This window comes from Symsagittifera roscoffensis, chromosome 1 (assembly GCF_963678635.1).
Source record: "Symsagittifera roscoffensis chromosome 1, txSymRosc1.1, whole genome shotgun sequence".
In the NCBI taxonomy this organism is placed as follows: domain Eukaryota; kingdom Metazoa; phylum Xenacoelomorpha; order Acoela; family Convolutidae; genus Symsagittifera; species Symsagittifera roscoffensis.
Window position 1 is genome coordinate 26,036,744 of NC_087062.1, and position 15,869 is coordinate 26,052,612.

Sequence of the window (15,869 nt, forward strand, 5' to 3'; positions counted from 1 at the left end):
AAAAAGAGCCAAAAATATCTTTTGATATTTCAGGGAGTCAATATCTTCAATGGTGTATAAAAATTTTTGACGAAAACTACAATTTCGATCGCCGCAAGTTGACTGAATTAAAAACCATTCAAGCATAACTATTCCAGTTTCTTCGAAAGTCGGAACAGAAAAACCACCCCAAGCATAATTTTTTCTTCAAAAGTCGGATTAATTATGTACAAAGTTCAGCAACAAAACTTAAGATGATTCAATTTAAAGGGCATGTGCTAATGTTCTTCACTTTAATATTTCAATCATTCATTCCTAAAATGCGCTGAGTAATTCTAGATTGACTGCTATGGAAATTAAAAACAGTTCACAAAAGAATTATAAAAATTGGAAAAAACACAGATGAAGTAATTCATCAAACGCTGTGATTGATTGTTCATTTTACAGCTATCACTGCATGACAACAAAACATCCGACCACGGAGCGGAAAGAAAACAAAAGCGAAAAAAATCTGAATGAAAACAATAAAAAAGAAAAAAATGTTGAGCCGCAGAGGTGACTTGTATTCAGATGTTCATAATGGATGGTTTCGCGCGGATATATTTATGGAGCTATAATGGATTCAGAATAGGAAAAAACAGCGTTGGGAAAAGGGAGGGAGGGGAATTTAGCCGGCAGCAAAATGGCAGGCCGCGTCGCTGCATGACCAGAATCCGGTCATCCTAGCCTAAATTCAATTTAGCACATCTGTCATCAACTTGTCTTATAGTTGGTTCAAATGAGAGAACCTTGAAAAAACTTTACAGTCAACCAATTTAAACTAAAAATTTGATTAAAAAATTTGCACTGTTTGTGAAATGAACTTTTTTTTTAGAAAGTTCAATTTTAAAAATCATCTGAAAAATTGCACAACTCAAAGATATATTTTAGAAAATTTTGGGCAAAAACTTTTGAGAGGAAACTTTCTGGTATTTAGAATTGGGGCTAAATGGGCGTTCGATTGGTTGGCCCGGCCATATGGGGGTTGGGTAACAGCGATGGGAATTGATGGATGGGTGGAAGATTGAAGATTGAGTTATTGGAGATATTTTCAGGGGATGCATTATGGGAAAAACAACGTTTAGTCAATTAAGAAGCGGTAGTCCACCAACCACACAACTGCCCGAGCCTCCACCGCCACTACCGCTAGGCTCCCGCGGGGGGCAGGCCTAATCGGATTAAATTACATAAACAAGACAGGAATTATGCACATTAGGCTATTATTACATTACCACCACATTACCAGAATAACAAAAAGGGTAGCATAGAATGGCAAGCAGAAGAGGAAGCAGTAGCCGCTGTTGCTAACTCTAAACAAAAGTGGCCGCGCCTGTAAAAACGCCACGGCCGTATCAAATAACAAATCGCTCGCTCTGCCAGCTTTATTTATCATTTTTAATACCCTGAAAGTCTTCAAGATTTTCCTGAAAAGTGAGAAATAGCAAGAGACGGCTCCTATCAAGGAGAAGCACTGCGGTGTTCCGACTCTGTTGCGTGTCTAGTTATGCTTTATGTGGACCAATAAGATGAATTGAACCCAATTTTGAATGACCTTTTGAGCTGAATAATTTGTTCATAACCGCACACCCGGTATGAAGACAACTAGCACCAAAAGACAATGTCGCATAAAAACACAACTCGCAATACACTCACCTCCACCGCAGTCGCACCAACGTGTTGCGAGCTTGTCAACAGAATGAAGGACTTAATACAAAACTTTGCAAGTTGTCTTTTGTTCTGAGTTGTATTTTTTTGCGAGTTGTCGCGGTACCGAAGCATGAAAATATAGCGCAGATTTATTATCCCAAATTTAACAGACAGGCAGTTTTCTAGCTCGTGTTTTAAAGCATCCATTGGTACCACAGGAGAAAGCGCGCGACAAAACCGTTTTTCAATCAAAGATTTCTGAAATTTGCCCAAAAGTATTCAAAACTGAGTTGCATAAAAGGGCCATCAATTCAGCTCGTTATTTTTTTTCTAAAAACCGATGCGCGTACCTAAAAAGATGTATTTGAAATGCGCAAATGCTTAAAAAAATATGTTGTCTTTTCTTAAACTGTCAGCAGAACACTAATTTGTTTTTCTGAGGAAAATGAATTGTTAAAAATTTTGGCGTCATTTTTTGAAATTTTTCTGTGCAAAAAAAAGTAAAATATTTTTCAGTTAAATAATTTTCCACCAAGTAAACTTTTTACCATGAGTTGAATCTGAATAATGCAATATTAATGATTGAAGTGTTTTCTTTTTTATTGAGACCAGTTTCACTTGTTAACAGATTTCGACGGAATTTCCAAAAAATTGGCCATTCCAGATGATTTTTTTACGTTCAGTTTTTCGAAATTAATTAACTTTGTCCAGCTGTGATAAATTTTGGCATGTGATCTATTTAGGCAATCCCATTTACGCAATAAAAATAATGTTTGTATAATGTCAAAAATGGAGCCGGAAAATCAGGTATTCTTAAGATTTTTCTTTGATATTGCTCGCTGGTAAAATCATACACCCGTCACGGTAAATCCCTCAAGAAACAAGAAATTACCTTTGTGTATAATTTACATTCAGATGCAAGTGCAAATTCAAAAATGACTACAAATAAACAGGTTCACTGAGTTTTAATTCTGTTGGCAGCAGTTACACTCTGTTAAAAATTCCCTTGCATATAAATGTTTAAAAACATGTTTTGTTTCTCGTTTTTTTTCTGATAGTATATTTTATAGATTAATCTTTCTTAGTGTTATTGTTATGACTTAAGAAAAAATTGACAAAATTTTTATGCTTGGAGTTTTTTTTTAGATTTTGAACTAAGCGTTCTGACACTTTTCTTTACCGTATGAAAAATATTGCTATCTCGAGCACAGATTTATATAGATTTACATCAATAATTTTTTCAAAAATCATTGATGGGTTCGAATACAGCTAATTTAGCCGAGCAGGAATGATTAATTTGCAATATGTTGCGTTTTTATAACACTCGTAAGAACTTACTTTAACCTTTAATTGAAACTGGCGATTTGATTATAATAATACAATACGAAAGGCTAACACTCAGATCTTTGTGTTTTACATAGCTGGTGCGAGGATATACAGAAGACCAAATGAAAAATAAATGATCTATTTTCTTTCGTTTTTTTTTAAATGCCCAGGCTTCAAAGGGCAGTCAGAATATTCAGGGTTTTGCCCTGATATACAAACAGCCTTTCTTGTTGTCCCGACTTACGAAGAAGTTCCCGAATATTTATGCCTGTGGTGTTTATTTTAGTCAGTCAGTTTTCGGCAATCCAATTAAAATTTTTCAACCGAAAACAGTTTTGTTTCATCAAAGACATCCATTTCCTGAAGTTAATCTCATAAAAATATTTCAGTTTCAATTGTTTTGCTAAGTTTTGGGGGTTTGAAAACTGCCAATATGACAATGCTCTGTACTAACTAACAAAACCTTGAAAATTTAGTCTTTGATGCTGAAATAAGTAATTCAAGTTATTTGTGCGTGGCAATAAAATTTGCACCACAAAATTGTTCCAAATTGATTTGAGGCAAGCTAATTGGTCATTCTAATTCTTTACAACTTAAATTTTACACTCGATGTTTGATTTTGTGTCAGTAATTTTTTTTACAATTTATTGGTAAAAACTATTTTATAACGATTAGAGGGCAGTCGGAACACTCAGGGTTTTGACCTGATATACAAGCAGTCTTTTTATTTTCACGATTGAGGAATATTTTGAAAAATACATTGAAGTTCGAAATTTAACTTTCTTTTTACCCCTCCCAAACACTCTTAGAGAGGTATATTTAGCGTCTGGTTACCTATTAAAATAACTAGCCACAATTCAGTTTGAATCAATGTTTGAGCCGACTTAAGTTGCCGTTTCCGCCCTACTACTAGTGCAAAGCTTTTTTGAGAATTTTCGAGGAAAGCGACGAAACATTTGTTCTCGGGGTTGCTTTCTTATTCGCCTGAAACTAGCAGTTTTGTTTAAACAAGCTCTTTTTGAGGTATTTTTTCTAAATCACCCAAAAATTTTTGATGTCTTGAGCTCCAATTTTAAAAAGGGGTTTCTATTGTGATCGTTCTTTTGTGAAGTAATGGGGGTTTAAAGCTTGCGATTATGGCAATTTTGGGACAATTAACGAAAATTAAAAATTAAATTAGCGAAAATTAAATACATCCTAGAAATCTTATGAAATTTTAAAGTCGTTTTTTTTTCATAATTGCTACGTTACTGGGTGCGAAGTCTATCACTTTGTTTTTTATATGGCGAGTGGGGGATGATAATTTTAAAAATCTCAAAAGCTCAAAAGGCCTTAAAAGGCAGTCGGAATTTTCGGGCTTTGTCTAGATACGAGCAGTCTTTTTCAAAATTTTGTTCTCAAATAACTATCTGAAAAGTCGAATTTGGTCTGATGAAAAAAAAACCACACCGAGCACATGTTTTTTATCAGTTTGTTAAGTGACGCACAAAACAAAATTTAAAACAATTAAAAAAACTAGCCTTACTTGCTATCCTTGATTCCGATCCACTCTACCTACGACACGAGAAAAGGCATGCTCGCCATAAAATTAACATTAAGAACAAGTCGATTAAATTTTACACCCGGCTTCTACGTTTGATGAACCTAATTGTCATATAAACCATATGAACATTTTTTTTATCTAACTAAACGTAAGCACATATATTTCTTCTGAGCACCGAGCGCAAATGCTATTAGTAGGCTCAATTGAGAGAAAGGTTATTGCATGTTTTTGTACCTAAAGTCTTGTTCGTTTTGTTGATTTTTATAAGATTGTTGCATATCTTTGTGCCAAAAACTTTTTTTATGATGATTTTCATATATTATTGATTTTTTTTGTGCACAAATTTTTGTTAAGGTTGTTAATTTTTATCACTTCATTGCATATTTTGTGTATCTAAAATCTTGTTTATATTGATGGTTTTCATGAGATCATTGCATAGTTTTGCGCCCAAATTTTTTTGCGCTGGACAGTTTTTATGATTTGCTTGGTTTAGCTTGATTTCAACTTTTGTTTTGAGCTTTGAAATTTTGAAATAGCATGCTTCTAAGAAAAAAAAACATTTTTTAGCTGATATAAACCATTTTTTAGACAAAATAATATATTTCGAGGGTCCGTAATATCAGCAATTTTAAGGCAATTTTATATAGTTTTTTATTGCTATTTTTTGACATTTTTATGGCAAAAACAATAAATGTTTTTTTTGCAATTCCGGCGAAAACAATAGCTTTTATTGCGGTTTCATGGCGGTCTTAGGAAATAAAAATATATATTTCATTGTGATTACGTGGAGATAGAAATATATTTTTGTAGATTTTTAATGCAATATAATGCTCAGGAAAATAATCCATTTTCTTTCTATTATAATAGAACATGTTGCTTAATTTGGTTACACATAAAAACTATAATGGCAACTTTTTCAATAAAATCTTTTTTTATCACAGAAACTTCGATGCGGGTAGTTTCTTAATTACTTATAAATTTCGTTAGATGTTTAAAATTAATTCGGCATGAAAACTAGTAGAAACTTTTATATGAGCATCCGGTTGAACCACAGTGTGTTTGCTTTATCCATCATGGTATATCATTACGTTTCGGTTTTTTCTACACTTCTAGAGAAACTTTTTTTTTTTTAAAAAGAAAACCGTTTCAGATGTCTAAAGAATAAAAAAACTGACCATACCAGGGCGAGGCACTGACTATTGCGGCTGCTTTTTATTTTTTGTGGAGTAATTTAAAATAAAATAATAAATGAAATCTTCAAAAAATTTTACTGAAAAAATTTCAGTTTTTTAAAATTGTTTTTACTGAAAATAATCCCCCCACACGCTATGTAAAGTACAAAGTGATATTTTTTCCATATAATAAAGTATTAAATAGACCAAAGAACATGGTTGAATCCGTTTTAACTATAAGCCATAATAGCACGCAACATATCGCGCGGTAATTTTCCCAAATTGGCAATCCTTATCCCCATAACTTTACGAAGATTGATCACAAGCGAAATATCTTATCAAATTTGAGCTCAGGACAACAATACCACTTTCCGAATGATATTTAAAAACTCCGCCGAAAAAAGTTAGTTAAAAAATCGAAATTTGTTTAGAGAAAAACCCCGAGCACAAATATTCAGTCATTTTCTTCGAACAAAAATGCTTGAACAAAAATGTTTGAATGGGTCCGATATGTAGTGAGTAAATTACAGCGAGTGATATTTTCCAATCCTTACTTGAATTCGGTTAATTTCTTAGTTTTACTGCGAGCATTATAAATTAATTGTGGATCCTTGCCCATGCAAAATCGAGATTAAAGGCGCATCAGTATACTAAATACTTTTAGAAGTGACGGAGTTTCAAGATTTGCCTTTAAAGTTTGTTATTGAACTTTTAAACTATTAATGTTGCCTAGTGAAAATTTTCACTTTCAGTGAACGTTATAAATAGTTTTAACCAGAGAGTTTCCAACATATATTTTTTCACTTTTTACTAAAAATCCACTAGTAGAGGTCAATTTACAGACCTTAATATCTTAATTTAAATAATTTTTAATTTCAGATTTCGTTTTTTTGGTCACGAACTTTTTTTGCATGATGAACAAATGAGCATCGAATATATCATACGTTTTGAATTGAGCCTGGCTGGAAGTCAATAAAATTAGACATTAACGTGAAAAAAAAGCAGATGAGTTCAGAGTGGGAAGAAAGTAAGAACAGACCATAAAATTTGTATTTTGCGTCTCTATAACATAAGATCTAAAGGTTGACGATATATTTTACAGGATATAAATAACTTCCTAGGAAAATGTGGTGAAAATTGAAAGGATGGTGAAAAAAAGACAAGGAAAAGATGAAAAAAAAAATAAGAAGGAAAAATAAGGGTTGAAAACGCTTGGTAAAAGTTCGGCGGGTAGAAAAAAGTTTTCTGAGTCAACAATTGAATCGATTGAATATAGGGTTCTCTCGTGGTGTGAAGGTGTGTGGATGGGGGTGGGGAAGGGGGACGGGGTTATTGGGTAGACTTCTGAATAAAATAAGTGAAATCCATACATTTGGGCCATATTTTGCAGGCTCCTTCCATGCATAGTTTTTCATTGTGGTATGTCGAATACTTTTGACATATTTTGCGTCCCGCGATAAGCTAGTCAACAAAGAACAGTCTTGTACACAGATGAAGTGATTTTGAAAAAATTGAAAGTGAATAAAATTTTTTGACGATTAGATCAGATAAGCAAAAATACCCGGCCATTTTTTTCGACGCCGAGAAACTGTTTGCAGTTTGTTCAAGGATACTCAAATCAAGACTAAAAGACTTCAAATATTACACATGACTCAATCGTTCACCCCGCGCGACGTTTGATGTGTCTTTTTTGCTGCTTGAATTTTTGTGGAAAAAAAATCTGACAACTTGGATCCAAATTGTTTATAGTGGTATAAATAGGAAATATTTATGAATGATATCTATTATTTGCTTGTAGCCTTAAAGTTTTTGAATATTTTGAAATTTTGAGCCTAAAAATGGCTTTGACGTACATGAGATTTAAGAAAAAAAAATTTTTGCCTTGACTTCTCGAAATCGTCTCAGAAGTTTTTTGCGAGACGTGGTGTTGCAGTGTTAGTGATACTGGTCAAACAATCGTTTGATTACGGATTCAACTCGTACGCGTGAGCTGAAATTTGCAAAGTGAGTTCTCCATAAGGTGCCGTAGCTTTGCTGAACTCGGGCTCAACAAAAAGGGATACTCGGGAGTTTCATTTCTTGAAGCTAATGTTTGCCTCTATCCAAACTGCCATCGAGACTTTCATTTCACGATCTCAATTTTTTACCAGTTGATATTTCCCTCAAATGGTTTTTTCAAATTTTTTCGAATTTGCTCAAGTCAAAAACTATATTTTAGTAAGTTTCTTGCAGCATGAAATTTAGTTGAAAATGAGCCGATCGTTTCTACAAAAGCAGACAGTTATCAGCTATGTTTGACTATAAAATGAACTTGACTCCCAAATTGTCCACCTGCTTCTAATCCACTAAGTATACCATTCTAGTTGAAATTACTATCCCCCTTATTAAAGTCTCTGTTGCTCCTAATACATTGTTTCGGTCTGCGATATAATTCGATTTACTTTTTTCTATTCAAAACGATAAATTCAAATTTTAGTGATGCAACTTTTGCGGTTCAAAGCTGCGTGTTTCAAGGCAATCCGGCGCCTGGATTGTTTTTTGCGTTTAAAAGAACATGTTGAAAGCAAATGATTTTGAAATTGTTTTCTTTTATGAGTAAAAAACGAATCATCTAAACTTCTTTGGTATTAAAGATGCTTTGCTAGAACATGCAAAATACTTTTGCTTCTCGATTTATAAAATCTTGGCCATCAAAAGTAGGGGAAAACGTTGCTTCAGCTGATGTCATTTAAAAAAACCGAAAATTTTGTAGTCGCGCCAAAGAGTTAATGCAATTAAATTACAGAAAGTTCGTCTTCAGAAAACGCCACGCCGTAAATTTGATAAAATTTCCCCGCGCAAGTGAAACCGAAACGCTTCAACGAATAATTGGTATTGAAATTGTTAAGATCTATTTCAGCAGGCAAAACGCTAAATGAACAATGTTTTTTTTTGTTTCTTGGGTTCATTGCGCCCACACTGGAGAGTTTGGATGACTTACTGTTTGTATCCAGCCGCTCTGCCCTTGACAGCACCTGCGAATCCAGCCATGTTGTCCAGAAGTCTGTCAGCCATAGAGACAAGATTTGAAGACGCCCGTTTGTATTAGGTCACTTCAATCCTAGTTGAAGTCTTCGATGGAACTGTAAACGAAAATAGACTTTAATTGTTGCATAATTCATAAAAACCAGTGATGTCCTTTTTGATATGAGTTTTAAATTAAATTTTCTTAACTCAATTCACAATTCACTCAATTTACAGCTCAATTCGAGATTTGAGTTGCAAATAATCGAATTGAAAAAGGAGCCTTGATTATTTATCAAATTATGTACAAAGATACCGTTTGGACTACTTTTTAGACAAAAAACATGTATATTTTTTGCACGCAGAAAATTTTCCGAAAAGGTTTTTTGAGCATAGGCTTGATTTAAAGCTAGGCAGAATAACAAAACTTTTTCCTTTCTTCATTATATGTTGCATCATGAGCACTTTTTCCATAAAACCCACAATTTTTTTGCTTAGAATTGTGTGAAAAACTTTTTTTCATGAATATGGTTTAACTCGGGCAACCACGCAAGAAATTTTTTACAGAGGCCAACGGCTTCGTTGTTTTTTTTCCAAAGAGTGATATGGAGCAAATTACAACCGTTAGTTATATCAGTTAAAAATCAAATTTCACATAATTATTAAGTTAAAAAATCAATTGAGCTCTCGTTTTTAATAAATGAGAACTAAAACGGTTCTAAGTAATTTGTTTGCAAAAATCGAAATCAGGGCTAAAAATTCATCGCAAAAATCGAAAAGTTTCGGTCTCAAAAAACGCCAATTGGTGGTTTTCATGTATACAACTAGCAGTTTATGAAATTTTTGAAAATGTTGAAAAATGGCCCATTATACATACCATGTATCAGTTTATGACTTTCACCTTTCAAAAAATGGCTGAACAATCGACCCGAAAAGTGCTAGTTTAGCCTTTATGAACAACCATTCATTGTTATTGACCAAATTCTTAACACAGTCACATAAAACAAACTTCTATTTGCACTTTGAACAATTTGAAATTTAGCCTCAAGAGTCCTCGGCTTGTAGTTTTTTGTCTTGGTTTCCTAGAACCAGTAAATAGACGTCTTCTAAATTTTTGACAATTAGAAGCAACTTTTGCAGAACTGATATTTCTACAAAATGAGTCGCAAAACTGAGCGGCAAATTAGGATACGGCAAATTTTCAACAAACCGCAGTCTACACACCACAAAAACTTAATGCCGAACTAACATCAGAATTACGAAACATAAATGCATAACAGCGTAGTGCTCACAGCAGTCGCACAAAGGTGTTGCGAACTGGTTAACGTAAATTAGAAACTTGAACAAAAATTAGACCCGGTTATCGCCGTGAAGGAGGATTTTAGATTAATGATACAAAGAAAGCATTCTCTCAATAACGGAATTTATGAAAATCAAAATTTGCCGTTAATGGTCATTAATTTCTTTTACCATCAATATTTCCAATCCTGCTTTCCAGACCATTCTGTTGCAAATTTCGAAAAATTGTGGATTTGTTAAGCTTGAGGTGTTTTTCCTGATAATCTTCAGTAATTATGGCCAAAGCTATCGACACAATTTTATATCACAAATGTTCAATGACATCAGTTCTAAGTCGAAACGTTTTTTCAACTCGATAAAAAGTCTTTAAATTGAGCCATTGAAAATGGGCGATTGAGACTAATTTATGGGTGCCTTGAGTTCATCTCTGCCTGGGTGCAAATATTTAAACAGTGAATGGACGCGAACAAAGTTCATTAAAATTTATATAAGAAAACTAATTGCTCTAGCTAATTTGCAACACTTAAAACCAATGCAAACTTCATTTTTCCCCGAAAAAGCTTATTTTTCAAAATTGTGTGTTCATTTGTTTTAGTCAACCCCAAACGCCTTACCCATAGCTTGATTGAGCTGAGATAGACAATTATATAATTATTTCAAGATATATTTATATACCCATAATGTCAGAATTTTGCTTAAATGTCTAAATTTTTTGAAATGATTCAAAAGGAAGGGTCGTTCATTCAGTTTCAGATCTTCAAGTTAATTAGGAGTTTTTTTCGTTTCCTCTGATTAATTTGTATAAGTCAATCAAACAGTCTGTCGTTGAGTCGGCTATAATACAGATTTAAGCGGGTCAGGCTGCCCTTTACAGCTGAAGTAAAAGAAAGTTTTTTGCCTAAAAACAAACGACAAAATAATAGACAAAAAATTATGACCTTTTTTCTTCACTTTGTCTTCCTTTCAATTCCCCCAGGCTATGTAAATTACAAATGGGTGTATTGACTGCGTCATATTTTAATGATAAGATCAATTTGATGGCCTCAACATGATTTGGAATAAATCAATTTTGTGCTTTTTCAATTTGAGCTGGTTTAATATATATTTTTTTCAATTTGAGACACGGATAGTATATCTTTCAGATCGTATACAAAACTTTTTTCAACATGTGTAGTTGAAAAGCGGACTTACGTTAAAAAGTCACAAAAACACCCTAAGCATAAATATTCCGTCACTTTCTTGAAAAGTCGGAAACAACCCCTATTGGTACGTTTTTGCCTGAATACGTTTTTGCCTGAATACGTTTTTGCCTGAAACTTGGAATAAAAACACAGAATTTGGACACAATGTGGCAAAAAAATCATTGCAATTTTTAATCAGATTTTTGAAAGTTTTCTGGAGAACAAACATAGCAGCCAAAAAAAATCTCTCTCTCTCTGTAAAATTCAGAACGAAAAAACCTCAAGCTTGCATATTCTATCGGGGCTTTTTAGGTATTAAAATGGTCTCTAATTCTCATCAATATAGAGGATATTAATGTCGGGGTTAATGCAGTTCCAAGGGTAATTGAAGCTCATCTCCAACTCATATCACTGCACGATACGTCCTCGAAGCCCCAAATTAAACCCACGCGGAGGTCTTTGTCTCTATCTTCCATTAATCAATGCCAACCTAATCTAATTCGAATAAACGTATACGATTTTCTGGCTTAAAGAAATTACTTTCAATGATAGATTTTCCGCAACTAAAAAAAATGAAAAAAAAACGACAAAAAAGAATCGTACAATAGTCGAATCTTAGCTCGATATCTGAAAATCAGCTATGGTTAATTGTATTTTTATGCGGTTTATTTTTCTAAAAATACGAGAAAAAGAGGCAAACTTATCCATTCAAAATTCAAGTCCAAAGGCAGTTTGGTTTGAGCCATAAAAGGAATAATAATTCATTTATGACCATGTGTTTATGTAGATCAAAAAAACTTATTGTTTTCAGGGAAAACTAGAGATTTTTTCAAGATGAAGATGAAATGTCATTCCAATCACCTGAAGACCGGATGAACAAAGTCATCAATATGTCACAAAAAAGATGGAATATTATAGTCTACTGAAAGTAATCCATATACTGCATGCACTTGCATTGAATTTAGAGTCGTAATTTAACAGCCGAAGACATGGTTATATCTTGCTTTGGTTTCAAAATTAAGGATTATGTTCATATTTTCCCACTTTTTTCTGCTGATTATATCGACAAAAGGAAGTTTTAAATCTGTTTTCATTGAATAACATCATTAAGTGTATTTTCCGCTTTCCGCTTCACAAACTGCATCAGTCAGTTTCATACAAAGACAGATCGAAGTTTTTTCGTGTTTTGATTTTGATAGATGTTTTTAGCATTTATAAGCTAAACCGGAAATAAAACGCCTTCTGAATTGTAAGGAGTACTTGGCGGCATCAGAAACCTAAATCATTTACTTTGGCTAATGATGATTGCATCCAAAATTCTCGCATTTTTTTTGCACAGACATTTTCCGATAGTGCTGTTTTTGCGATATCTCAGGTGCCTTAAAAAATGATCGTTGATTATCAAGTGTGATATCATTTTTGAGTAGTTTCAGTCATGATTTGAACTATCGCCAAAAATTTTGCCCAAAATTAGCAATAATAATTGTATTAAGATTATGCATCAAATTGAACAATCTGAAAGAAAAACCAAACACCTTGTTTGACCAACATACTCTTAAAAAGCTAGTTGCGAGTCATACAACTCCATACATTCTGTTTATGAAAAAAATGTTAGTCGTACAATTTTCAAAAATGAGAGTTTTATGAGTAGCGTTCTTTCATAATGAAAATGTATGATCATATATGAGTAATTTAGGTCTTGCATTCTCCATAAGGAAACTGTTGACCATATATGGGAAACTTAACTTCTATTACATAACGTAGAATAAAATCAGTGTGGTACATAAAATAACCAAAAATCACAATGCGAGTTTTGTAGTGAAAGTAAAAAAAATTGTTTTCATAAAATTTTTTTTGAGAATTGATAAACCAAAATAAAAAGCCACGATTTCCGACCACGGAGTTTTTCAAAGTAATAAATGTTGTTCAACAGATTGCATTTTTGTTAAATTATATAGTTTGTTATAAGGGCCTAGGAAATTAGACGATAAGCAAATTAGACGGATTCTACAAAAACGAAATTAGACGGAATTTATTTTTTACAGATCTGGCATTTTAGACGAAAAAGCTATGAAAAGGAAAGGGCCATTAAAATTTTTTCTTAAGAGTCAAGTTTTACAAATACAAAAAGAACATAAGATGTTAATACGTATCAAAACAATTAGTTTAAATGAACAAAAAATGTCAAATCCGAATATTACAAGAGAGTTTTGAATTATGCATGAGTGACTTGTAAAATTTTTGGCTCCCGAAATTTAACTGTTGTCTACAAACAATTATATTTTCTCACGCAATTTGTCTGCAAACAGTTTTAATCTCTCGCACTTTTGTCTATTTTCTCACAATGGAAGTTTTGCAAAATCGTCTATATTCCTTTTAAATACCTCCGTCTAATTTGCTTATCGTCTAATTTCTCAACCCCCTTTGTCAAAGTTTAGTGATCTTCTTTAAGTCAACTAAGATGACATTGTTATAGTTTATAGTTTATTTTACTTTAGTGATCTTCCTTAAATCAACTCAGATGACTTTTTTTTTAATTATAGTTTATTATAGTTTAGTGATCTTCGTTAAGTTAACTGAGATGACATTGCTCTATGTTATAGTTTGTTATAGTTTAGTGATCTTCGTTAATTCAACTGAGATGACATTGTTCGAGCTTATAGTTTGTTATAGTTTCGTGATCTTTCTTAAGTCAACTGAGATGACATTGTTATAGTTTATACTTTAATATAGTTTAGTGATCTTCCCTAAGTTAACTGAGATGACGTTGCTATAGGTTATAGTTTGTTATATTTTAGGAATTTTCCTTAAATCAACCGAGATGACATTGTTATATTTTATAGTTTGTTATAGTTTAGTATCTTCCTCAAGTCAGCTGCTATGACTTTGTTATAGTTTATACTTTGATATAGTTAAGTGATCTTCCTTAAGTCAACTGAGATGACATTTATACTTTATAGTTTGTTACAATTTAGTTATCGCCCTTAATTCTTCAGAGTAAATCGGAAACAAAAAAATCAGACCAGCTTTTCTCGGCCGAAGAAAGCGTTTGTAAAAAAATTTATGAGTTTTTTCGGTTATTATGCCAAATTTGAGCCCCTTCAACAAAGAGTTCTTCAACTCAACTAAACTTGAGCAGAGATAAAACCACTCTACTTTACAATTACTTTCCACTCGAGTGCAGTTGTAACAACTAAAAAATGCGTTAGTATGAGGGTCTCAAAAACTTAAATTCTTGAAAATTAGACTTCATAAAAAGCCACTCAACCAACCTGGGAGAGTTCAAGGATTTGACTGAGGAAGTTTCGTTTTTTTTTTGGAAATGTGGCCTTTTTAGGTCAACCAAATGGATATTACTGCTGTCCCAGAACACTGTACGATTCCCGTGCTGAGGTTCAGCCGTTATTCCTTGCTATTTATGTAGCATCTCAATGAAAACTACTTCGTATCGCTTCTCAGGTATCATGTAAAAACAAAGTAAGTTGCATAGCTAAATCTGCAAAATCTCACCGTTTTCTCATTGTTGATCTTAAAAATTCAAAGCTAAAACTTTGAATATGCCCTCAAAAGCCTTCTAAAGTTTGAGTCTCACCAAGTTTTTTAATTTTGGAAAAACTTATTCCATCTCTTATTCATCGGTAAACCCAATTTACCGTGTTACTTCAGCGCTAATTCGTTGCTAATATGGGAATGAAATTTCGCTAGAGGTACAATAAGAATTGCTAACTCATGGATGGCGGGCGCTATTTTCTCGCTTTCGCAGAGCGCTGATTTTTCATGGAAGATCAAAACGGGTTTTCATAGAAACTGGGTTTTTGTTACCTATCCCCTCAAATTAAGTTTTAAATGGCGCCAAAGTGTTCATCGAACTGAAATGGTTATCCTAAATAGTACCAAAGGGGGACGCTTTGGGTGATTAGTGAGTTGAGTCTGCATCAACCCCTCGTTTCTGCTTTCAATATCTGAAGATGATGAAAATCTCGCTGAAAACTGCAGCATTTTTGTTCAACTTCATACTTAAGATTTCAATTTTTGAAAAATGAAAATTCCCTGGCGCAAAACGTTGCCTACACAGTTAATAATGGCAATTACTATATATCTACATGTCCATGTGCGCTAAATAAGATGTCAAGAGAAAAAGGAAGCCGGGAAAATAATTTGCTATCTCGGAAAAATTCATGTCATCTCCGCAGGTAAGCAATTTATTTGTTCCCATTCGGAGATAAAATAGGATATTAAAAGGGCGCTTGGATAAGCATTAAAATAAAGACAGAAACTTTCCGGTGGGCAACTTTTCGCCAGGGGATTGAAAATTGTTCATTGGTGTAACCTCGACGCAAATAGTGTTGATGGGTAAGAAAATATTGAATCCTTTGAACTAAATTTCAGGTAGAGAGAGAGACTTTATTCAACTAATCTCAAGAGTCACAAAACACTAGATGACAATTTGTTAAGTTGCACTGAAGATAATTTTTAACCAACCACCTTGCCACTTAAACTTTAAAACCACGCAAGTTACCATTGAAATAAACATCGACACCGCCCACGAAAATGCATCTATAGTGAAAGAACAGATGATTTTTTAGAGTTCATGCGTGCCTAATTTTGTTTCCAATAACCCAAAATGTCCAGAAATTTACTCCAACTTTTTATTGTCAGATAATTACGAACAGAAGACTG

General features: G+C 33.3%; 1 protein-coding gene across 1 annotated transcript in view; it reads right to left on the bottom strand.

Moving 5' to 3' along the window:
- The window catches only part of LOC134841912 (vesicular glutamate transporter 1-like), a 73,705-nt gene that overhangs the window by 54,171 nt on the left and 3,665 nt on the right, over positions 1-15,869 (bottom strand). Inside the window, exon 2 of the mRNA XM_063857986.1 lies at positions 8,687-8,828. Within this exon, the coding sequence (XP_063714056.1) occupies positions 8,687-8,760 (74 nt within the window). The 5' untranslated portion in view covers positions 8,761-8,828. The remainder of the gene's footprint in view (positions 1-8,686; positions 8,829-15,869) is intronic.